Source organism: Entelurus aequoreus, linkage group LG16 (genome assembly GCF_033978785.1).
Source record: "Entelurus aequoreus isolate RoL-2023_Sb linkage group LG16, RoL_Eaeq_v1.1, whole genome shotgun sequence".
Classification (NCBI taxonomy): domain Eukaryota; kingdom Metazoa; phylum Chordata; class Actinopteri; order Syngnathiformes; family Syngnathidae; genus Entelurus; species Entelurus aequoreus.
The window spans coordinates 45,403,462-45,429,549 of NC_084746.1; the positions used below are offsets into that span (position 1 = coordinate 45,403,462).

Here is a 26,088-nt window from a genome sequence, read left to right on the forward strand (position 1 = left end):
CCCTTGCCGACTGTATTGATATGTATTGATATATAATGTAGGAACCAGAATATTAATAACAGAAAGAAACAACCCTTTTGTGTGAATGAGTGTAAATGGGGGAGGGAGGTTTTTTGGGTTGGTGCACTAATTGTAAGTGTATCTTGTGTTTTTTATGTTGATTTAATAAAAAAAACCAACAACAACAACAAAAACGATACCGATAATAAAAAAAAACGATACCGATAATTTACGATATTACATTTTAAAGCATTTATCAGCCGATAATACGGACATCCCTACTAATCATTTATGGGAGTTCATCACAACCACAAAACGTAACATGAGGTCCGCCTGTGGTATGAAGCAACAGGCAGATGTCGAGGTATCTTTAAAAGATTACATTTTGATAATAATTCCAGTGTGTTGCCTTTGACTGACAGTTGGCAGAGGTGGCGCTCACCTCTGCCAACAGGAAGCCAGGCGTCGGGGGCCAGAGAGCTTGTTGCTAAGCAGCGGCTGGTCCCTTTGTGCTGTCAAGATGCCGCAGCAAAGAGGCTGACAGGACCGCACCATATGCCTGAGCAAGTTTTCACCCAAATCCACTTCCTCTCGCGAGGCGTAGTGGAGCATAAATCATGAAGCACACAGCTGGTTGTTGTTGGAGCTTTTTTTTTTTTACTCCCCCCTTCGCCCCTCCCTGAGCCCTCAAATCTCCTTACATGCCACCAGACCTGTTGTACCAGCAGCCAAAGATGGTATCTTCTCTTGTTGCGCCTGCTGTTTGCTTTTGTCGAAGCAGACGTCAGCGGAGATTAGCGGCGTCTTGCAAGAGACCGCTTGGCTCGTCCGTGTCGATCGTAGCGCCGACTTAATCCCACGGCTTTAAGCGCGGCTTTAAAACATCCGCCTTGTTTTTGTTTCAACCGTCTCCTCGCAAAATGTTTAAAAACTCCATCGTAGCAAAACAAATTGTGTTGGTGCGTTTCCATCACGCTAATGGGCCTTTTTGGAGAGCCTCCTCCCTGTTGAAATGAGGCAGTGCTGGAGTCTAATAGTTCACCCCGTGGGCCTGTGGGGACTCCATTGTATCATCAGCGTGGAAGATTAGAAGAAAAATAGCTCCTTCGGTCAGACGGGCAGCTGGGATTAGTGCACGTTGTTGTCTGACATTACGTGTTTACAGTAACATGGCAGACTTTCTCAGCAAATCTCTCTAACAAAACAACGCAGACACTTGATCGGGGTTCGCAAAAGCATTTTATCTAGACTGACCATACGTCCTCTTTCCCCCGGACATGTCCTCTAATGCGGGGCTGTCCGAGCTGTCCGGGCGGGGTTTCTTAAATGCCTCAAATGTCCGGCATTTTGAGTCAGAGTTGCGTGTATTTTCAATGTACGTCCAGGGTTAAGAAGGGGTTAAAAACAAAACAAATTGTGAAGGTGTGCGCTAGCAGTAGCATACGTGAGGGAGGGACAGAGAGAGCGAGAGAGCGAGGGAGGGAGTGGATTGGTTGACATACTTGCCAACCCTCCCGATTTTCCCGGGAGACTCCCGAAATTCAGTGCCCCTCCCTAAAATCTCCTGGGGCAACCATTCTCCCGAATTCTCCCGATTTCCACCCAGACTACAATATTGGGCACTGCCTTTGCGTGCCGGCCCAATCACATAATATCTACGGCTTTTCACACACACAAGTGAATGCAAGCATACTTGGTCAACAGCCATACAGGTCACACTGAGGGTGACCGTATAAACAACTTTAACACTGTTACAAATATGCGCCTCACTGTGAACCCACACCAAATCAAGAATGACAAACACATTTCGGGAGAACATCCGCACCGTAACACAACATAAACACAACAGAAAAAAATACCCAGACCCCCCTGCAGCACTAACTCTTCCGGGACGCTACAATATACACCCCCCGCTACCACCAAACCCCGCCTCCAGATTTTTGCATAGTTTGTGTGTGCCATAAAAAAACATAGTTTTGTTTGACAAAAAAGGGCGGGAAACAAACACAAAAAAACAACATAATAAAAATAAAACATTTTGAAATGAGGAATAGATCTGAAGTTGATGTACACTCCAGAGATTTAAGCGTTAAATATTAAATGTATGTATGCCCTGGCACACCATTATCATCATTTCATGACCGAAGCAAAACCCTTTTTACACTTTTATACTGAAATAAATACACCTACAACTTATTAAATAAAAACATAGAAAAAACTACCAGCAGCGGTAAAGTTTAGATCCATGAAGGAAAGAAGAAAGTGAATGTTTATAACTGAATACATTTACAAAAGCATACAAATTTGTCTTCTTTTTTTATTATTTCTTTTAATGAATTAAGTAACGTTTATGACCACCTTTTTTCCAAAACACAATATAGAATGTGAGATACAACAGGATAATGCATACGTTTTATCATTTGTTTTCAAAACGCTTACAGAAACGTGGGACCCCAAAAATTTACTGTGGGACCCCATTTTTATGACTTGATGGGGTCCATGGTACCCCATTTTGAAAGTTCCTTGCGCCAACACTGCTGTCAACAGAGGAGGAAAAAATGCTTTATTTAAATAAATATACTATATATAAAGCAAGTTCAAGTATCATTGGCAAATTTCCACCTAGTCCCGGCCTTGGCGTGCTGCCCGCCTTGTCACGCATACATGTGTCCTCTAGGGCTGCAACAACTAATCGATTAAATCGATTATAAAAATAGTTGGCGATTAATTTAGTCATCGATTCGTTGGATCTATGCTATGCGCATGCGCAGAGGCAATTTTTTTTTTTTTTTTTTTTTTTTTAATAAACCTTTATTTATAAACTGCAACATGTACAAACAGCTTAGAAACAATAATCAAAATAAGTATGGTGCCAGTATGCTGTTTTTTTTCCAATAAAATACTGGAAAGGATAGAAATGTAGTTTGTCTCTTTTATCCGATTATTAAACGATTAATTGGAGTAATAATCGACGGATTAATCAATTATCAAATTAATCGTTAGTTGCAGCCCTAGTGTCCTCTTTTTGGGATCTCAGAATATGGTCAGCCTAATTGTATCATAATTTAGCAGTCAATCATCCATCACGTGGAACAAGAGTGACCTCTTCACTGGCTACTGATAATAACGGACACTAATTCCAATTTGTTGCTTCCCAACATTAATCATCAACTTGGTGATTGAACGCACAAATACAGCAACAGTCTGGACAGGATGTAGACTTAATCGTAATTTCCTGCTGCAAATTCCTCTCATAATTGGTTTGTTTATCCCTCGGCAGTGTTGATGATCTTTGGATACGTCTGTGTGCTACCGTTAACGATTTATATACGTCTTCTCCTTCTTCATTTCATAGGATAGGAGAGGATAGACTTTAATTATCCCACAATGGGATAATTATGTGGTTGCAGAGCAGATACAAAAAGTCCACAAGAAAGACTAAAAGAAAAAGAAAACAAGTGGGAAACATCAAAGAACACAAAGGACTTGAACAGACTTTAAAAAAGAGCACAGAATTGATGCAACAAGCTGCCAATTCAGCAGCACTATTTCTACACACAGCTACAATGTAAAACACAACAAAAAAATCAAACATTGAGCAATAACATGAAAAGTAAAGTAGCCAAATTAGTAAGAGTACAGTTACTTCAGAATAATATGACTCAAGTAAAAGTATTTACATCTATTTATATCTGCACCTTATTGCTCTTTTATCCTGCACTAAAACGAGCTAATGCAACGAAAGTTCGTTCTTATCTGTACTGCAAAGTTCAAATTTGAATGACACTAAAAGAAAGTCTGAGTTTAAGTAAAAAGTAGTCCTCAAAATAATGACTTGAGTAAGAGTAGATAAGTATTCCGCGAAAAAGCTATTCAAGAGTTTGAGTAACTTGTGAGTAACTTCTTTTTTTAGTAGCTATTTTTTAATGGTTCTTGGACTACAATAGTAGTTAATGTGAGCATGCGTGTGCAAAACGTAAAAATCATATACAGTTAATTGCAACACGTTTTCTCAAGTGGAATTCTTGCATGCTGAAATGTGAACTTTTCTATTGGCACAGGTGACAGCACATGATATAAATGTTGTTTTTAATTGTTGGAAAGTAGTCATTGAAGATGTGTGCTGCCTTGTGTGACGTCATGTCACTTTTTACAGTCAGTACGTTTCTATGCAGTTAAGCTATGCGGAAATGTAAATAAAGTAAAAGAGGAGAATTGTACATGCTAATAACTTAAGTTAGCGGAAGTAACTTTAAAGCTCAGGATCTAACGGATAACTACACATTTCCACTGCCATTTAGTGTTCTTGGTAATGTTTCAATGTGTTCAAATAACACCTGGCGTTATTAGAATCATCCGCGACATAAAAAAAAAATTGCTAATTTTAGCCAACTGTCTTAGGTTTCTGCTTACCACCGGGATGTGCTGGTGTCTTGTCACATAAAAATAAATTGTCTTCTTTTGGGAATATTTTGATACTTGTTAAACAAGGAGGTTTTTATTTCATCATACCACCGGCCAGTGTTAATTTTGATAGCATATTTTCATTTAGTTTTAGTCATTTTTAATCATGTAAATTGATTTAGATTTACCGGTAGTCTAGTTTTAGTCGACTAAATTCCTTAGCATCTCAGTCGACTAAAATTACGGGGAATTTTGTCGACTAAAAATATAACTTAACATATAACAGACAACGCATCTTTGAAGTTGTCTTGAAACTTTTATTATTTATTATTGCAGAGCATCTCAAAAACGTATAAATTCACAACAAGACCTGCACTCCATGAATATTTCAATAAGTACATTTCACACTAACCTTAATGTGTTTTATTATTTTAGCTGAGATTAACCTTTTTTTTTTCAAATTTTGATTTATATACACTACCGTTCAAAAGTTTGGGGTCACATTGAAATGTCCTTATTTTTTTATTAAAAGCACTGCACTTTTCAATGAAGATAACTTTAAACTAGTCTTAACTTTAAAGAAATACACTCTATACACTGCTAATGTGGTAAATGACTATTCTAGCTGCAAATGTCTGGTTTTTGGTGCAATATCTACATAGGTGTATAGAGGCCCATTTCCAGCAACTATCACTCCAGTGTTCTAATGGTACAATGTGTTTGCTCATTGGCTCAGAAGGCTAATTGATGATTAGAAAACCCTTGTGCAATCATGTTCACACATCTGAAAACAGTTTAGTTTGTTACAGAAGCTACAAAACTGACCTTCCTTTGAGCAGATTGAGTTTCTGGAGCATCACATTTGTGGGGTCAATTAAACGCTCAAAATGGCCAGAAAAAGAGAACTTTCATCTGAAACTCGACAGTCTATTCTTGTTCTTAGAAATGAAGGCTATTCCACAAAATTGTTTGGGTGACCCCAAACTTTTGAACGGTAGTGTATGACTAAAAGGGTCACGTGAAGAAGCAAACTAGTTTTTATTCTAGATTAGCGGGCAAGCTTGCTAATGGCGTACTACAAAAGTAGTGGTCTTTCTCTACTGTCCTTAATAGTAACAGTAATTCAGTACAGTATGAGTCATTTGGAAATATTACCTTAGGCCTACTTACTGTTGCGTAGATGTCCTGATGATTAGCCTGCAGATGGCTCTTTAAGTCGGTTGTTATTTTTGCGTACATAATTATGAAACATAGCACAAAATATTGCAACATAAGAACTGCCTGTATGTTTAGGATTATGGTGTACTGTATCATACTGACCACTGTTTTTACAGTAGTGTAGCCACTTTATGTAGCTGAGTGTATACTGTTGAGTCAATGGGGCCGCCTCCACACAGGAAGTCCCAATAAAATCAGCAAAATGACAAATGGTCCCTGTGGTTAAGACAATTTCCGCTTGCCAACCTTTTGTTTACTCTTCAGTCTTAAAATGGTCATGTGAATGGCTCCCCGCGCACTGCTTGTCGTTATTATCAGAGCTGTACTTTACATCCGGTGACAGCTTATGTTCGATTATCTTCATCGCATCTTGTCCTGCAGGACCGGAAGGACTCGGCTTTAGCATCACTTCACGGGACGTCCCCATCGGCGGCTCGGCGCCCATCTACGTGAAGAACATTTTACCACGGGGAGCTGCGATTCAAGATGGCCGCCTCAAGGCTGGGGATAGGTTACTGGAGGTGAGAAAGACTTGTTAATCGTGTTTGTACATATCTCATTTGGTAATAAAGGAGTAAGAGTCCCTCAGTCTAGGGCAGGGGTCGGCAACCAAAAATGTTAAAAGAGCCATATTGGACCAAAAATACAAAAAACAAATCTTTCTGGAACCGCAAAAAATGAAAGGCAACATGAAGGCAACACATGACGTAAGTGTCTATATTAGCTATAATAGCCTACTATCAAAATGACTATGTGTCGCAGGCTGAAGCAAATCTTCGTTGACAGAAATGTTGAAATGTAATATTTATTCTACACATTTTTACAACATTAGTAAATCAGAGGCTACTCAGAAGGTGAGATAACTCCTGGAAATGACAGGCTTTTAATGGCCAAAGGTATAATAGATGTGTTTGTCCAAGTTAAAGGAAACGGCAGGCTGTCTTCTTTTAATAGATTTAATACAATCTTTGGCAAGATAGGTATTGTTTGCTGTGGTCTGGAACAACATGGCACACAACAATCTGAAATGCAGCCAATATTACATACAGAAAATGTGTCATGAGACATGCAAAACTAAATTATATACAAAGAGGATAAAAGTAGAGGATATAAAATGAGCTCAAATATACCTACAAATGAGGCGTAATGATGCAATATGTACATACAGCTAGCCTAAATAGCATGTTAGCATTGATTAGCTTGCAGTCATGCACTGACAAAAGAGGCCTGATTAGCACTCCCAACAAGTCGACAACATCAACAAAGAGCACCTTTGTGCATTCATGCACAGCATAAAACGTTTGGTGGACAAGATGAGACAGAGGAGTGGAAGAGTTTACATGTTAAACTGTTGCGTCAGAGTCCACACTATGGTGAGTTCAAGAACCGCGGAAATGTTTCACCAGTGAAGCATACACACAAAAATATTAAACAGTGGGCTTTCTAACAATTGGGAAGGTTTGTGTCATGTTTGTCCTCAAACAAAAAACATACTGAAACAAAAACATTATTTTCCCCCCATCTTTTTCCATTTTCAAACCTTTTTGAAAAATGCACCAGGGAGCCACTAGGGCGGCACTAGAGAGCCGTGGGTTGCTGACCCCCGGTCTAGGGTGTACTGAAATTAGCTGGGATAGGCTCCAGTTTACCCGTGACGCTAATGGGGATTAGTGGTGTAGAAAATGGATGGAGCAGTAAGAATTGACAAATTTTGAAAGGCGATCGTCAAAACAATGTTAAAAACTATTAAAAAAAAGTCAAAAAAGCAATCATATAAGGCCATGTTTATTGTATATTGTTTATTGTTTATTGATTATTGAGGATCCCCATTAGCCGACGCACAAACGCCAGGCTGGTCTTCCTGGGGTCCTTTTCAAAAGCTCAAAGTAAAATATAATACACAGATCCAGTTACAAAAACATACACAAGTCCTATTACAAATAAAATAAAGAAAAAGACAATTCTCAAAATGATAAAATAAAATAACAGTACAGAGATACAGTTACAGAACATACGCAGATCCAGTTACAATAAAAGAAAGGAAAAAGGGAACAAAAAACAATTCTGAAAATAATAAAAAAAAATAACCATGTTGTTCCTTAAGGGGGCGAGACTTTATTAATCTCCAAAGAGAAATTCAGTTACTGAGAGCCGCAGATTACGTTGAAACGTGACATTAAAGCACAACGGCTGACAGGTGTCATTGTGCCCAGGTGAATGGAGTGGACCTGAATGGGCGGACCCAGGAGGAGGTGGTGTCAATCCTCAGGTCCACGCCCATGGGGGGCTCAGTGGGGATGCTGGTCCTTCGCCAGGAAGATACGTTCCTCCTTCGAGAAGTGGTAAGTACTCTACACCTTTGCTGCTCAGCAACTCTGTTATAAATGGTAAATGGGTTATACTTGTATAGCGCTTTTCTACCTTCAAGGTACTCAAAGCGCTTTGACACTATTTCCACATCCATGAAGCATGCAGACTGGCGCCCCCTTCGACCCCTCGACCCCGCCCTCTTTCCTCTTTATTGTAACCAAGCTGCTGCTAGCCTGGGAGGAAACTGTTTTTTTCTCCTCATCTCTCATCACCTCTATTGCCTTCCCTCCATTTCTGTCTCTCGTTATGTCACCGGCCTCAATCCTCGCCACCACCAGTGCCCCATCTTTGGCTACTGTCCTCTCACTTTGCGCGTGAGCCTCCTCCGTCTTCTCTCCTTTGAGTTGACGTGCGTGTGCAGAATCAAGCGCACAACTCCTAAAACTCCACTTACTCTGGTTCTCTTTTTTTTTTTTTTTTAAACGTGCACGGGGCCAGATGTTAGAGCTAATTGCCTGTGTGGCAAATGAGATGTGATGTCCCGCACATCTGCTTACATCAAAGTTGGATTAATAAGTGAGCTCGTAATTACACAGACAAAAAAAAAAAAAGGAAACACTAAAGTGCAAGAGATGATTGAGAAGTGCCGTCTGTTGGCAAACTCTCCTCTCTGGCGCCAACTCAAAGCTTATTAAGTGGCATCGTATCGCCAAGCAGACTTGAAGTCCTATTTTCTCTCGTTTATTGACATAAAAAGATCTGAGCCAGCAGCCTGCAGGGACATAGGGTTGCAAAAGCAGCCTGTAGTGCCAATCAAAGGGCTTATTGGTGACAATTATGGCTGTTCGGGATGCATAGCAGGCATTGGACAAGAGGAAGTGACTTGTGGAGATGAGAGCTGGGCGTTAAGTGGGCCTGGGCTGATTAATGAATACAAATAAATCCAATAATCAAACAATATTTGAAAATATATTCATACAACTAGGGCTGGGCGATATGGCCCTTTTTTTAATATCTTGATATTTTTAGGCCATATCGCGATACACCATATATATCTCGATATTTTGCCTTAGCCTTGAATGAACACTTGATGCATATAATCACAGCTGTATGATCATTCTATGTGTCTACATTAAAACATTGTTGTTCATACTGCATTAATATATGCTCATTTCAAACTTTCATGCAGAGAGGGAAATCACAACTAAGTCAATTTACCAAAAGTGTATTTATTAAACAGTTATTAAGCAGTGGCACAAACATTCATGTCATTTCCAAAACAGAAAGTGCAAGATTGTCAGTGACCTTTTAAAACAAGCTCTTAGTGCACTTTTGTGCATGTTGTCACTAAGATGACTTATCAAAACAACACTAAATTAAAGTGCACTTTTTGTACAGGACGCCACTACAATAGTTTAAAACATGATGTCACACAAGATGTTTCAATAAGTGTCAAATAAAAATGAGCTGCATAATAGGAAACCAAATAGTGTTCGTACTTCGCTATGTGGTAGGTTCCTGCGGACTTTTTGATTGATTGATTGATTGATTGATTAAAACTTTTATTAGTAGATTGCACAGTTCAGTACATATTCCGTACAATCGACCACTAAATGGTAACACCCGAATAAGTTTTTCAACCTGTTTAAGTCGGGATCCACGTAATCAATTCATGGATCTGGAAATGTTTGATTTGGAAATGTTTGCCTCGGCATTTTGATGGTGTGGGCGTGTGGCACCGAACGGAGATGTTGACATGCGGAGTAAGCACTCTTCATTCTCTAGCAGGTGACTTTTCAAATGATGCTACTATTTAGCAGTAATGCTACTTTTTGTAGAAACGCTTTTGCCCCACACTTGACAAATTACGGTTGTCTGTTCGACATATTCCCGCTTGAAGCCAAACCACCGCCAGACGATGGACCCACTGCTGTTTTTTGGGGGAATTAATTCTTCCTTCATTTGTTACCAGATTCGCACCTTCTTTCTCTCGTATTACCACTCGCACCACAGCTAACGTTACCCATGCCGCTACCTCTCTGCTGCGCAAGGGCGTATACGTATGTGACGTATGTAGAAGGTGCGCTTGTCTGTCTGTGAGAAGGAGAGACAAGACAGTGGGAAGAGCCCAGGGGCGCCGCTAGGGATTTTGGGCCCCATGAAAATAATCTTTACAGGGCCCCCAACACAGCGGCAACATTATAATTTCATCATCATTAGGGGCCTCTCTGGGCCCCCTCCATCATGGGCCCCTAGAATCAGTCTCCTTTACCCCCCCTTTTTGGCGCCCCTGGAAGAGCCTGTCGTGTAATGCCAGCAGCTAAAAGCAACTGCGTGAGAACGTATACTCGAATATCACGATATAGTCGTTTTCTATATCGCACAGAGACAAACCCGCGATATATCGCGTATATCGATATATCGCCCAGCCCTACATACAACAAACCCTTTATTTATTGAATCAAAAATATTCAAATTCAATTATTTGGTGTATTTGCAAACAGCTAAAATGATGTACAAAGCACACTATAATGTACTACCCAAGAATGTACAACAATTATTTTCAACAAAAGAAGAGAAATATAACCTTAGAGGAAAAACTAACTTAAAACATTTGTATGCACGTACAACACTTGAAACCTGTAGCATATCAGTATGTGGAATTAAGTTATGGAATGGACTGAGCGAATAAGTGAAACAATACTCATGCAATATGATCCACTTTAAGAAGCTGTTCAAATTAAAAGTGCTTACAAAGTACAAAGAAGAATCATTTTGAGAAACGTCTTTAACCTTTTTGAAAATGAAATATTCCTCATCTCAGTATGTTAATCATAACTGACCAAGAACTACTGTAATACTAATTCACTGATGTAAATTGTGTTACAAAAAGAAAACAATGAGTGTCTTAGAAAGTATTCTGAATTGGAAAAGGGGTAGGATTAAACAAGCTTTGCATGTTGTAAACAGAAATGATATGCAAGCTATATAATGTATCATATTGTAAATGTATTCACGATCGGTATAAACTCCACTCAAATTGTATTTTAGCGTCCCGGAAGAGTTAGTGCTGCAAGGGGTTCTGGGTATTTGTTTTGTTGTGTTTATGTTGTTTTTACGGTGCGGATGTTCTCCCGAAATGTGTTTGTCATTCTTGTTTGGTGTGGGTTCACAGTGTGGCGCATATTTGTAACAGTGTTAAAGTTGTTTATACGGTCACCCTTAGTGTGACCTGTATGGCTGTTGACCAAGTATGTCTTGCATTCACTTGTGTGTGTGAAAAGCTGTAGATATTATGTGACTGGGCCGGCACGCAAAGGCAGTGCCTTTAAGGTTTATTGGCGCTCTGTACTTCTGCTGCGTTTTAAAAAGTCATAAATTTTACTTTTTGAAACCGATAATTTTGAAACTGATACTAATAATTTCCGATATTATATTTTAAAGCATTTATCGGCAGACATCCCTCCTGAAAATAATATAGTTTATCTACAATAGTTTGTAATAATTTATCAGTCAGCAAAATGTATAATCAGCCCAGGCCTAGCATGAAGTCTGCCTTGTCACCATCTCATCACTAGGTGGCTTAGAGAGGAAGTCCAGTGCACTGAAAGAGCACTTTTTATTCAAAGCAAAGTGTTTTTACAGAGGAGGGGAGCACTTTTACTTATTACATGAGCTTTACTGCCAGTCTTTTTTTTAACACTTTACTACACATTTACAATGTTTTTTGCTGAGCTTGAGCTTGAAATATGAACAAAACCTTTAAACGGCTTTAGTCCGTTTAAAGCAGGGGTCTCAAACTCAATTTACCTGGGGGCCACTGGATGCAGAAACTGGGTGAGGCTGGGCCGCAAGAAAAGATTTCTTAAAAAAAATCTAACATGCACTTTTTAATGAATTCACCTCCTTTGAATGGCTTTCCCGCCCTAGCAACCATCTCACTCACCATGTAGCTAGCTTTGACTGCTGCATCGCTCTTTTCGCTTGCTTTCTTGACGAAATCTTGTTGCCTCAGTAGACTGGTTTTAAAATTTGCAACCCGGTTCACTCCCCTAGTATTTTGCATACTCCTCAGCATGTCTAGTTGTATAATGACGTTTCAAATTGTATTCCTTGTGCAACGCAACTTTCTCTGTATCAACTACAGAAAAGAGCTATAAGGATTATTCATAAAGTAGATTACTTAAAACACACTAACATATTATTTATTAATTCTGGTTTATTGAAACTACAGGAGCTAGTAAAGTTACAGACATTATGTGTCATGTTTAAGGCTAAAAGTAAAACATTACCAGCAAATTTACAAAAAATGTTTGTCATCACTTCTGAGAATGAAGAGCATAGAAGAAAAGGTCATTTCAATTCTTGACGAAATCTTGTTGCCTCAGTAGACTGGTTTTAAAATTTGCAACCCGGTTCACTCCCCTAGTATTTTGCATACTCCTCAGCATGTCTAGTTGTATAATGACGTTTCAAATTGTATTCCTTGTGCAACGCAACTTTCTCTGTATCAACTACAGAAAAGAGCTATAAGGATTATTCATAAAGTAGATTACTTAAAACACACTAACATATTATTTATTAATTCGGGTTTATTGAAACTACAGGAGCTAGTAAAGTTACAGACATTATGTGTTATGTTTAAGGCTAAAAGTAAAACATTACCAGCAAATTTACAAAAAATGTTTGTCATCACTTCTGAGAATGAAGAGCATAGAAGAAAAGGTCATTTCAAACATCAGTATTCAAGGACAACTTTAAAACAAATGTGTATATCAGTGGTGGGGGTTAAACTATGGAATTCTCTTTACAAGAGATAAAAGATTGTAAAAATATATTCCAATTGAAAAAATATATAAGGACAGAACAATGAGATCATATGGACAGCCATAACTGTTTACATTTTGCTTTATATTTATTATTTTACTTATTTTTTGCCTAGTTTTGTATTTGTTTTGTATCATCCTGTGAGGTGTATACTACTTATTTTGTTTTTTTTGTTCGTTTTGTACATCATGAAGTTTTGCACTTCTTGTGTTTTTTTGTTTGTTTTCGTTATATTTGGATGTAATTGTTTGTTTATATGATATCATTAAGTAAGACTACGTACTATGTTGAAGGGGGCAGAAAAATATAAGATTTTTCTTCATCCTGCTCCTTCTCAGGCATTGGTGTGTAAATGTATAATTTAAAAATTGAGGTATAATTGTCTATCGATCAAAGATGCACATCAATGAAGGAGATAAATAAAAATGAAATGAAATGAAATAAGACACGTCGGGGTGCCCCTGTGAAAGAAATATTGCATCAAAAATCGTCTCTGTCTGGAGCCAACGGGAGGAGGGTGGGCGGTGGAGTTTACAGTTACGGTAGCACAATTAGCCCCGAACGGGTTAACATCACCACGTCTGTATCAGCGCTGGGGTCCAGTGCACCACACTTTTGTATTGTCGCTCGCTCCTTCGGCGGAGTGCTCGTCTTCCCCGCCCGGACTGTTTACAACGGGGGCGGGAGCGAGCAGGCGGGCGAGGGAGGGAGGCAGGGAGGGAGGAAGGAAGAGCGTGTGTCATAGAAAAGCGGCAAAATGTTTCTCTGCTTGCATTACGCAAGTGACATCAATGCATACTTGCCAACCTTGAGACCTCCGAATTCGGGAGATGGGGGGGGTTGAGTTGGGCGGGGTTAGGGGTAGCGGGGGTGTTTTTGTAGCCCGGAAGAGTTAGGGCTGCAAAGGATTCTGGGTATTTGTTCTGTTGTGTTTATGTTGTGTTTAGGTGCGGATGTTCTCCCGAAATGTGTTTGTCATTCTTGTTTGGTGTGGGTTCACAGTGTGGCGCATATTTGTAACAGTGTTAAAATATAAATAAAATAAAATATGACCACCCTCAGTGTGACATGTATGGCTGTTCCTCAAGTATGTCTTGCAATAACCTGCGTGTGTCTCTAGAAGCCTCATACAACATGTGTCTGGGCTGGCACGCTGTTAGTATGGAGAAAAAGATGATGCGGTGACAGATTCTAGAGGACACTGATGACAGTGCCATCACGGCACGCCCTCGATATTGTCGAGAGCCTCATACCACAACGTGATTGGTAGATTTCTTCAGCTCCGCACACAACGCTGTCAAGCGCCATTCATTTAAAACTCGCGGGCCGCACTAACATTAAACTTTCATATTAAGGTGGGGGTCGCAAAATAACGTCTCCCGGGCCACAATTGGCCCGCGGGCCGCGTGTTTGAGACCCATGGTTTAAAGGAAACATGTTAAAATGTTCGGTTTTCTCATTTCCTTTTTCACACAGCTGTTAGAGGCAGGCTCATTTTAGGGTCTTTTAAAGTGATATTGGAGCCCAGTGGGTCGCTATAGTACTGTACATCAGTCTAATAAGTTGACAATGTAGGATAAATGCTCACATTGTTGTTTTGATATTACGTTTAAAGACTTCTGCTTCTTCTTGCTTCTAGGCGGACGAGGCCCAGACGCAGATGCAAAGCCCCAGAGATTTGGTAAGACTGACCCCCCCCCCCCCCCCCCTTTTGCTCCCTTATTTTGGCCTAATCCCCTTTGGATGTTAGTACAGTAATCTGTGGGAGCAGCAAGTGGATAAAAACAATACAAAGTGAGAGCCTTTAGTCACGCAAAGGAAAGTGACGCTAATTTTAATCCGTGGCGGGCTTCATCTGTATGGAGTAGAGATGTCCGATAATGGCTTTTTTGCCGATATCCGATATTCCGATATTGTCCAACTCTTAATTACCGATACCGATATCAACCGATACCGATATATACAGTCGTGGAATTAACACATTATTATGCCTAATTTTGTTGTGATACTCCGCTGGATGCATTAAACAATGTAACAAGGTTTTCCAAAATAAATCAACTCAAGTTATGGAAAAAATGCCAACATGGCACTGCCATATTTATTATTGAAGTCACAAAGTGCATTATTTTTTTTAACATGCCTCAAAACAGCAGCTTGGAATTTGGGACATGCTCTCCCTGAGAGAGCATGAGGAGGTTAAGGTAGGCGGGGTTGAGGTGGGAGAGAGGGGGGGGGGTGTAAGGAGTAGTAGGGGGTGTATATTGTAGGTCCCGGAAGAGTTAGTGCTGCAATGGGTTCTGGGTATTTGTTCTGTTGTGTTTATGTTGTGTTACGGTGCGGATGTTCTCCCGAAATGTATATGTCATTCTTGTTTGGTGTGGGTTCACAGTGTGGCGCATATTTGTAACAGTGTTAAAGTTGTTTCAGCGGTCACCCTCAGTGTGACCTGTATGGCTGTTGACCAAGTATGCGTTGCATTCACTTGTGTGTGTGAAAAGCCGTAAATATTATGTGATTGGGCCGGCACGCAAAGGCAGTGCCTTTAAGGTTTATTGGCGCTCTGTACTCCTCCTTACGTCCGTGTACACAGCGGCGTTTTAAAAAGCCGTACATTTTTACTTTTTGATACCGATAATGTCCGATATTACATTTTAAATCATTAGACATCTCTAGTATGGAGGGTAGAGGTGGGAATCTTTGGGCACCTCACGATTCGATTGTTGATGCATCTATTAATGCAGGTGTACATTTAAGCGTTTATCACATGCAACCTTTAAAAACAGTGCTTTTGTAACTAAAAACAGTTAAATTAATTCCCATCACATTTATTAAATTAATGGAAATGTGTGCAAAACTGGAACATAAGTGCCCTATAATAAAGGAGCTGCTCGAATCTCTCAGTGAGGTGGCTCGCTGCAGTCAGACAATTACATTACGTTATTTACAATAAATACACTGATTGTCGATTATGGACGTTTACTAATCGATTGTTGTAATCATCCATCCAATTGCGATGCATCTAAAAAGCGATTATTTTCCCCATCTCTGTGTTGGAATAATGCGCTCCATCGCTCCCGTCGCAGTATCAGTCAGAGGAGGGGAAAAAAATTATATTTGTAGGCTGTGGATGAGCTCGTCCGTCTGGCTGCTGGTGCATGAGGCGAATGATAAATCATCTTTTTGTTTCTTCTCCGTCTTCATTGGCGGGGGGGAAAAAGTCAGAGCGAGTCTTCTGTCGCCGAACACAAACTTTGAGAAAGACATCTGGGATATATACGGCGTAATTATCACCACTCGTAAACACCTCAGAGGTGAAAATAAACAGTCCTACGCTTGTGGATCTTTCCCTGCGGCAGCTGATTACTGTGGCGACCTCATGAACGCCGGCTTCCAGCAAAGCAAACGCCGCCATTGTTCCTGGAAGGGTCTCCTAAGTTTACACTTAGACGGGGTGAGGGGAAGTGCAAACCTTTTCCACTGAGGGCGGCATACAACGTTATGTAAAAACTGATTCATTATGTACATTAAAGATGTGAATCCACTATAGGTAAATATATGTTAAGCTATCATCTTAGCTTTTATAGATCGGTGGTACCCAATGTTCTTGAGCTCATTGACCGGTTTGCGGTCCTGCAGACCTCTGGCGGCCCGCCGGGTGGGGTGGTTTGTTGGCGTTGACATTTCAAGTTGTATGTGTTTTAGAGGTTTATCTGTGTGTTTTGGACGTTGCTGCACGTTTGCCCCCATCGACCACAGTAAAAAACTATTAGTCATTATTATTATTAGCCTTTATTTAACCAGGTAAAATCCCATTGAGATCAAAGATCTCTTTTCCAAGGGAGACCTGGCCAAGAGGGCAGCAGCAAGGTTACATTAAAAACAGTAAACAAATACATAAAACATCACATTTGCGACATTAAAACTTGCTCACATAACACATGTGCATACAGACAAGGTAGACTGCAGTCCTTTCACAGAAGCTTTAAACTCATTCAACGTAACAAGGGTTTGAAGTTTAATATTCGATTGTAGGTTATTCCAAGCCTTCGCTGCTGAAAACCTAAATGCTTACCAAACAGTCTACATCAGGGGTGTCCAAACTTTTTCCACTGAGGGCCGCACACGGAAAAATTAAAGCATGTGGGGGCCATTTTGGTAATTTTCATTTTCAAACCATAACAAAATATATGCATTTTTTATTTATTTTACCTTTAGGGGTTCCGGGGACCATAAAGGGTCTCAGTCATTAAAATGTTAAAAATAAGTCAGATTATTATTTTTTTTTAATTATTTAACGCTTACAGTAAATCTCTATATCAACTTCAAGTTGATATAAAGTAATACAAATTTAAAAACATGTTTTATGGCTTTTCTGTCAAAAACAACTTAGTTTTTTTATAGTAAAACTGAAATATGCAGTATTTGGTAATTAGAGCCCTAAAAGATCAATAATGCAGGACACCATTGATTTTAATTCTTTCATATTTTTGAGTAATCACAGTGAAAAGATAAATAAAAAATCACTAATTATATTTGGGATCCAAAAGCCCCACTCATAAAGTGATACATTTTTATTAGGTTTTTCTTTTACTTTCAACACTTAAGTTACGAGATCAACTTCAGATATATCTGTCGATTTTATGCTGGGACTATTATTTTGTTTGTTTTATGCGCTTTTGTCAAAGAAAACTTTGATGTTTTTATATGGCTACTACACAATATATGCAATATTTACCACAGAAAACATTTTAAAGTGAAATATTTGAAGTAATTGAAGCCCTGAAAAGAATTCATTATGGATTTTTTGACATTATTTTTTTTTGTTTGAGCAATGGCAAAAAAAGAAAAATAAAGAAAGACAAAAGAAAAAAAAACAGCCTGCATGGCAGATTTTGTGTCAACATTGTAACTTTTTCTCGTTAGATTTTACCTCATTCCACTTTTTTTAATGTTCTTTTTTATTTTTACTATAGTATTTCCAGAATGTGTGGCGGGCCGGTAAACAATTAGCTGCGGGCCGCAAATGGCCCCTGGGCCGCACTTTGGACACCCCTGGTCTGCATGTATCACACCAATCACTACAGTATTATCACACCAAAATAAACTCACCTCAATGCAGAATCAGTCCTTGTTTCCCTTCAACTCATTTTGCTAGTTTACACGGCACGCAATAATGGAGGAGGCTCAATGAGATGCCATAGTGTGACGCTTGGGCGGAAGTGCAAATTATTTCAAAATAAGATACCCAGAAGACAAACTTAGTGGTGTGCCGTCAGTGATCATGATCATAAATTCATAAAAGTTACATTTATTTTTAATTTACATTCCATAAATATATAAAAGTGTTCATCATATTCTCTCCATCATATTCTCTGCATGTCATATTAGGCTCCAGTGCTGCTGTTTATAAGTTAGATATTTTATCCAATCAGAATTCAGCTAGCCTGTTGCCAGCGCTGTATGAATTCTGCCGGAGGCCTTCTGAATCAACATTAGCGGCGGTTGTGCGGTGTAAACGAACAACGGACGTTCAATTAACAGACAGTTGCGATAGCCGATCAGATCACAAGTTGTTGACAGTAGCCTTACACTGATACTCACTTGTCACTCCCAAGTATCCACTCAAACGTTGTGATTTACGAAAGCAGAAAGTGGCACCGGAGCCATACCCGGCCAGCGGAGAAATCAGCGGTACTCATGTTTTTAACCAACAAAGAAGCAAAGCAAAACGTTGATTAGGTGGCAGATATATATTACCAAGAGCAATTTCAAGGAGGATATTTACGGGTATTTTTCGGAGTATAAGGCGCTCCGGAGTATAAGTCGCACCGGCCGAAAATGCATCATAAAGAAGAAAAAAAACATATATAAGTCGCACTGGAGTATAAGTCGCATTTTTTGGGGAAATGTATTTGATAAAACCCAACACCAAGAATAGACATTTGAAAGGCAATTTAAAATAAAAAAAGAATAGTGAACAACAGGCTGAATAAGTGTACGTTATATGAGGCATAAATAACCAACTGAGAACGTGCCTGGTATGTTAACTTAACATATTATGGTAAGAGTCATTCAAATAACTATAACATATAGAACATGCTATACGTTTACCAAACAATCTGTCACTCCTAATCGCTAAATCCCATGAAATCTTACACGTCTAGTCTCTTACGTGAATTAGATAAATAATATATATTTTTATATTTTACGGTAATGGATTAATAATTTCACACAAACTATGAAAAAAACTGCGATTCATAGTCCGAAAAATACGGTAAAGAGAAACTAGATCTTGTGAGACGAAGTCGGCCGACCCCGGAAAAGAGTTAAGCTGTCCTGGCGGTGAAATGGTTTGCCTGCTACCTCCACTCGAATCAACCAACTACGAGCGGTACCAATGGCTTTACAAATTGTGGGTTCAAATATACTTTTTCACATTCAATATGTTTTGTACAATCCTTTTAGTTTTGACAGTAATTGCCCGTTTTGTACACTAGTGACAAATTGAGGTGGTTCAATGCCCAGCAGTGCGCACGTGTGTTTCTGTATAGTATTTTTCAAGCCGTGGTCATGTGGCGACATAAATGATTGTATTTCAAGAGGTATTTGTTGAAGTCGGACTAAGTAAGACAAGGTGGGAAATGCATGGCTCGCCACTGAATAAATGTAATTTCAAACAAATGTCTTCCGATCTGCGGGCCTGAGGTTTGGGACCACTGTTGTAGCTGACAAAGCATGTTGGTGTAAGTGTAATTATATATAGTGGTACTTGCGGTTTTGTAAGTAATCCGTTCCAAAAGGTCAGACAAAAACCTAAATCGAAGCAATTTTTCCCAGAGGAAAGAATGTAAATCCAATGTTTCCAAAAATATATACACATAGCACATTTTATAGAGAATAATTATAGATGTACTTGAAATACACATTAATGATGAATGACATTTGATGAGCAGAGACGGAGAAGCGAAGGGGGACAGCCACGCGGACAAGTTTTTTCTTGAATTCAATAGTGTTTCTCACCTTCTTTATCTAAGTGCTGCCACTCACAACTTTCTTTGTCCCCTTGGTGGATTATTTTTAAGTCGTACTCAAAAAAAAAAAAAAAAAAAAAGTACAGAAACAGTCACCAATACGTGGGATCCTTTCTATGTTAAAGTTAAAGTACCCATGATTGTCACACACACACACTAGGTGTGGCGAAATTATTCTCTGCATTTGACCCATCACCCTTGATCACCCCCTGGGAGGTGAGGGGAGCAGTGTGCAGCAGCGGTGGCCGCGCCCGGGAATAATTTTTGGTGATTTAACCCCCAATTCCAACCCTTGATGCTGAGTGTCAAGCAGGGAGGTAATGGGTCCCATTTTTATAGTCTTTGGTATGACTCGGCCAGGGTTTGAACTCACGACCTACCGATCTCAGGGCGTACGTACACTCTAACCCAGTGTTTTTCAACCTTTTTTGAGCCAAGGCACATTTTTTGCGTTGAAAAAATCCGGAGGCACACCACCAGCAGACACCATTAAAAAACAAAACTCAGTTGACAGTAAAAAGTCGTCGTTGCAATTGTTGGATATGACTTTAAACCATAACCAAGCATGCATCACTATAGCTCTTGTCTCAAAGTAGGTGTACTGTCACCACCTGTCACATCACCCCCTGACTTATTTGGAGTTTATTGCTGTTTTCCTGTGTGTCGTGTTTTAGTTCTTGTCTTGCGCTCCTATTTTAATGGCTTTTTCTCTTTTTTTGGTATTTTCCTGTAGCAGTTTCATGTTTTCCTTTGAGCGATGTGTAGCAAACAAGAAGATTTTAGTTGTTTTTATCCTTCTTTGTGGGGACATTGTTGATTGTCATGTCATGTTCGAATGTATTTTGTGGACGTCGTCTTTGCTCCACAGTAAGTCTTTACTGTCGTCCAGCATTCTGTTTTTGTTTACAGTTCAGTTTTAGCTTCGTTTTGCATAGCCTTCCCTAAGCTTCAATGCCTTTTCTTAGAGGCACTCACCTTTTCTTTATTTTTGGTTTAAGCATTAGACACCTTTTTACCTGCACGCTGCCTCCCGCTGTTTCCGACATCTACAAAGCAATTAGCTACCTGCTGCCACCTACTGATATGGAAGAGTATTACACGGTTACTCTGCTGAGCTCTAGACAGCACCAACACATTTAACAACAACACATCATTTGCAGATTATAATTACTGGTTAGCAAAAAATATTTTTAACCCAAATAGGTGAAATTAGATAATCTCCCACGACACACCAGACTGTATCTCACGTCACACTAGTGTGCCGCGGCACAGTGGTTGAAAAACACTGCTCTAACCACAAGGCCTGTACTCTATTCTGCAGAATGATACACTAGTTTGGTGTATCCCGCACCCCTTTAAAAAAAAAAAAGAGTGGTGTAAAAGAAAACCGATGTACTACTGTGTCTTAATCATAATGAAGTACACTGCAAAAACTGAAATCAAAGTAAGATTAAATATCTCAAATAAGGGTGATATTTGCTTATTTTCTGTCTGATAAGATAATTCTTCTCACTAATTTTATGTTAGTGTTTTACTTGTTTTAAGGGTTTTGGTCCTAAATATCTCAGTAAAATATGACAGCTTGTTGCTGAGATTTGATGACCTATATTGAGTAAAACATGCTTGAAACTAGAATATCAACTGTTGCAAAGCTGTGTCATCAACACTCACAAGTATAAAACTACTTTTTTTAAAGTAATAATTTCTTACTTCAAGCATGAAAAAAAAAAAATCATGATGCCGAGCGCATATCATTATGTCAAGATAATGGCACTAGCATTTACTTCATTTAAGAATATTTTTCAACATATTGAGCAAAAAGGTCTCTTTTTTTTTTCTACCAAGAAAAGTGCACTTGTTATTAGTGAGAATATACTTATTTTAAGGTATTCTTGGGTTCATTGATGTTAGCTAATTTTACTTGTTTTGGAAAGCCGAATTTTCTTGTTCTGTTGTCAGATAATTTTGCTTAGTTCAAATAAAATACCCCTAATTTTATTTATTTTTTTCTTGTTATTGAACACTGAATTGCATTCTTACAATTTGTCAAGAGCCAAAAAAAAAAGTTCCCCATCCACACTTTGAACATCACTGCTCTAAATAGTTATTTTAAGTTAAAAGGAAACTCCAACCAAGTATCACCTGAACACGAAACTCGTTTGTTATTCTCAAAAGAACATTCCCAGTATCTTTTTTATGGCAAAATGTGAAATGATTAAAGTGCAGGTATGATCACTTACAGGATGGTAATGGTGTTTCCAGCAGCACCTACCCTTGACAACAAAGAAATGATCAAACTCATCCGTCTGCCATGATAGCTCCATAATGGCGCCATAACGCGAAACATTCAGCCGCATTGTTTACGCTATTAGTCACGCGTAATAACAGCAAAGGCACGGTGTCAGGATGCGATCTGTCACACGTGCACACACGCGCACGTACACACACACACACACACACACGGCCATCTGCAGCACACTGCTAGCATGTGTTGTCATGACACAGCATTAACATGAGCTATACTACATCTGGTGTTAGGACATATAACGAAGGGGGGTGTGGTCCAAATCATCAGAGACACTTTTTTTTTTTGGACAACTGATGAGTGAGAAGTTATACATCGATGTGCGTGCACGCAGGCTCTTCCTCGTGACATATCGAGCCGCCATTCGACAGACTCCCTCCCACCTTGCGCTGAGTGCACCTCCACGTTGCTGTCAGCCAGTTGACACATGGTGTCGCCATGGCGCCTTGGGGTCTGGTGTCAAAAAGAAAGGAAAGAAAGGACTGTGAGGTTGCAGCTACGAAGTACGCTGACACTGAATGCGGCCATGTTTGCACCGCAAAAAGTCAGTGTTCAAAAACAAGAATAAAAAAAAGAAAAAAATTAGGGGTATTTTATTTGAACTCAGCAAAATTATCTGCCAATAGAACAAGAACATTTGGCTTGTCAAGACTTTCCAAAACAAGTAAAATTAGCTAACCTCAATGAACCCAAAAATACCTTAAAATAAGTATATTCTCACTAATAACAACTGTACTACTATATGAGTACGTATTTTCTATTGTTTCATTGAAGATAAATCTATAATAATAATCTGTTGTAATATGAGACACAATTGTGTCAAAGTCATGATTTTTTTTTTCATGCTTGAAATAAGAAATTATTACTTTGAAAAAGCAGTTTTATACTTGTGAGTGTTGATGACACAGCTTTGCATCAGTTGATATTCTACTTTCAAGCATGTTTTACTCAATATAGGTAATCAAATCTCAGCAACAAGCTGTAATATGTTACTGAGATCATTTAGGACCAAAACCCTTAAAACAAGTAAAACACTCTAACGTAAAATCTGCTTAGTGAGAAGAATTATCCTATCAGACAGAAAATCAGCAAATATCACCCTTATTTGAGATATTTAATCTTACTTAGATTTCAGTTTTTGCAGTGTGATGAAGCCGGCGAGTAGGCAGGAAAGAGAGTTGGGTACAGACATTGAGGAATGAATAGGAGATACAACAATATCAATTACACCTCTCCTTTTTGGGGGGGGAATTTTGCCAATCATTCACAATTCCGATGGAAAAACAAGAACACATTTTTTTATGCATTCTAATTCTTAAAATACAGCACATATGAGGTGGCTAACAATGCAGCTAAGGGGAGTACACTAGTCCAAAAAACGCCAACAATACTCCATTTACATTTCATGAATTGGATATTAACCAGGTGTTAGCAATATTGTTATTATAAGCGCTAACAGAGACAAACTATTTTTAGTGGCGGCTTAAACACGTAGAGCTAACTAGCTTGTAATGCCGTATTGACATATTGAGCTGGTGAGCTCCTGCATCGCCTCTGAGCTGGTGAAAGTTAGAGCTCATAAATAGGGTCTCTCACCTAGTAGATTGTAGAAGGATTATTACATACTGCAATCCGACAAGTTGGTACACTTTTGACAACCAATTTAGACCCAGAGATGGTGAGAAAGACACGAAATGATGCTCGTTTGCGACACTTTTTTTAACCCTTTGTGAGGATTATAATTAATTCATCTAGACCAGTGGTTCTTAACCTTGTTGGAGGTACCGAACCCCACCAGTTTCATATGCGCATTCACTGAACCCTTCTTTAGTGAAAAATTCAAGACAAAGTTATATGTTTTTGGTAACACTTTAGTATGGGGAACATATTCTAAGTAACAAAGACTTAATTTAGAGTTTTTTGGACACTAGGGGAACACGTTGTTAAAAGGAAAGGCCATGTAACACAGTGGTGAACATGCCCTTTCCCAACTACTTTGGCACGTGTTGCAGCCATGAAATTCTAAGTTAATTATTATTTGCAAAAAAAAAATAAAGTTTATGAGTTTAAACATCAAATATGTTGTCTTTGTAGTGCATTCAATTAAATATGGGTTGAAAAGGATTTGCAAATCATTGTATTCCGTTTATATTTACATGTAACACAATTTCCCAACGTGGAAACGGGGTTTGTAGTTTCCTCCTCCCTAGTCCCTTCATTGCCATCCTGGCTCCTCACACTTTTTTTTCTAAATCCCTCTTCTCCCTTCCTTAACGTGTGTTCACCCTTGCCTTCCCTTCCTCCATCCTTCTTCCCGCCTCCGTCTTTCCCTGTGTACTTATTTTCTTTCATGTCTTTCTTTTCTTTACTATTTACCTTTTCCTCCTTCTTTGCCTCCCATATCCTCCATCCTTGCTCTCTCCATTCCTCCCACCCTTGCTTCCTTTGTTGTCACCTACTCTCTTCCCAGCCCTTCTCAACATTCTGCCTTTTCCCCTCTTTTCTCGGTAGAGTCATTTGCCCTGCAGAAACTTTTCCTCCTGCTGTCAAAATGACAGTTTTGTTGGGCCAAAGTTGAGTCGGTTGCTGACCCGCTAATCGGTGCAGACACTGCAGCCTGGGGTGTGTGTGTGTGTGTGTGTGTGTGTTTGATTGGTTTTGGGGAGGTGTGGAAGTGGAGCGATGGGTGCGTCAAAGGTATCAAGTAGGTCCAGATGAGATCTTCTCATGCTGCATGTTTTCTCCACTTAAAGGGGAACTGCGCTTTTTTTGGAATTTGGCCTATAGTTCACAATCATTATAAAAGACAAGAAAACAAATGTACTTTTTTATGCATTCTAACTCATTAATAAATCCTCGTTCAATGGAGTCAATGGGATGTCCTCTATTCCTCACATAATGCCCTTTAAATAACTATCCAAAAAGCACCAACAATACTCCGTTTACATTTCGTGACTTGAATTTTAACCAAGTATTATTATAAAGGCTAATGTAGACTAGATATTGTTAGAGGCGCATTGTCACAGAGAGCTAAATAGCTTGTTGCTGCTATATTGACGTCATGAGCTGTTGAGCTACGTTCTTCCCTTGGAGCTCTTGAAAGTTTATACTACAAAACACAAACCTGAAAACATTTTTTTTGGGGCAAATAATCATTCACTTAGAATTTAGTGGCAGCAACAAATTGCAAAAAGTTGGCACAGGAGTATTTTTACCACTGTGTTACATGGCCTTTCCTTTTAACAACACTCAGTAAACGTTTGGGAACTGAGGAGACACATTTTTGAAGCCTTTGAGGTGGAATTCTTTCCCGTTCTTGCTTGATGTACAGCTTAAGTTGTTCAACAGTCCGGAGTCTCTGCTGTGGGATTTTAGGCTTAATAATGTGCCACACGTTTTCAATGGGAGACAGGTCTGGACTACAGGCAGGCCAGTCTAGTACCCTGCGCTCTTTTACTACGAAGCCACGCTGTTGTAACACATGCAGAATGTGGCTTGGCATTGTCTTGCTGAAATAAGCAGGGGCGTCCAAGAAAAAGACGTTGCTTGGATGGCAACATATGTTGCTCCAAAACCTGTATGTACCTTTCAGCATTAATGGTGCCTTCACAGATGTGTAAGTTACCCATGCATTGGGCACTAATACACCTTCATACCATTACCGCCAAAATAATTATATGACCCATTTAATGAATGTAAATAAGTTTAATAATGAAACTTGTTTTATTTAACATCAAACAGTGAGCTGATAATGATAACCGTGCTGTCCAGTTGCTCTTACAATTCTGAGTCTCATTTGCAAGTACTATATTTTAGACTTTGCATGCAGTTGCATTTCCAAGATGAAAGTAGTGTAAAGACAGTACGTTGCATAGTCAGGGAGTAGTCTTTGCCATTCGCTTAAATCTGATCTTTTGTTGAGTCCTACAAAGTGTTTATACTTTGTAGTATTGCACTTTTATTTTATTTTTTTGATTGGAACATGAATCCTAG

At 39.2% G+C, this 26,088-nt stretch overlaps 1 protein-coding gene across 6 annotated transcripts in view; it reads left to right on the forward strand.

The window, feature by feature from the left end:
* LOC133631076 (partitioning defective 3 homolog) overlaps positions 1-26,088 on the forward strand; it is a 412,449-nt gene that overhangs the window by 200,557 nt on the left and 185,804 nt on the right. For all 6 annotated transcript variants that reach the window (XR_009821393.1, XR_009821392.1, XM_062023105.1 and 3 more), the window contains exons 10-12: positions 6,004-6,143; positions 7,836-7,964; positions 14,399-14,440. Coding sequence is in view for 4 of the 6 variants with exons in the window: in XM_062023105.1 (XP_061879089.1) it covers positions 6,004-6,143; positions 7,836-7,964; positions 14,399-14,440 (311 nt within the window). In the remaining 2 variants the exon portion in view is untranslated. The remainder of the gene's footprint in view (positions 1-6,003; positions 6,144-7,835; positions 7,965-14,398; positions 14,441-26,088) is intronic.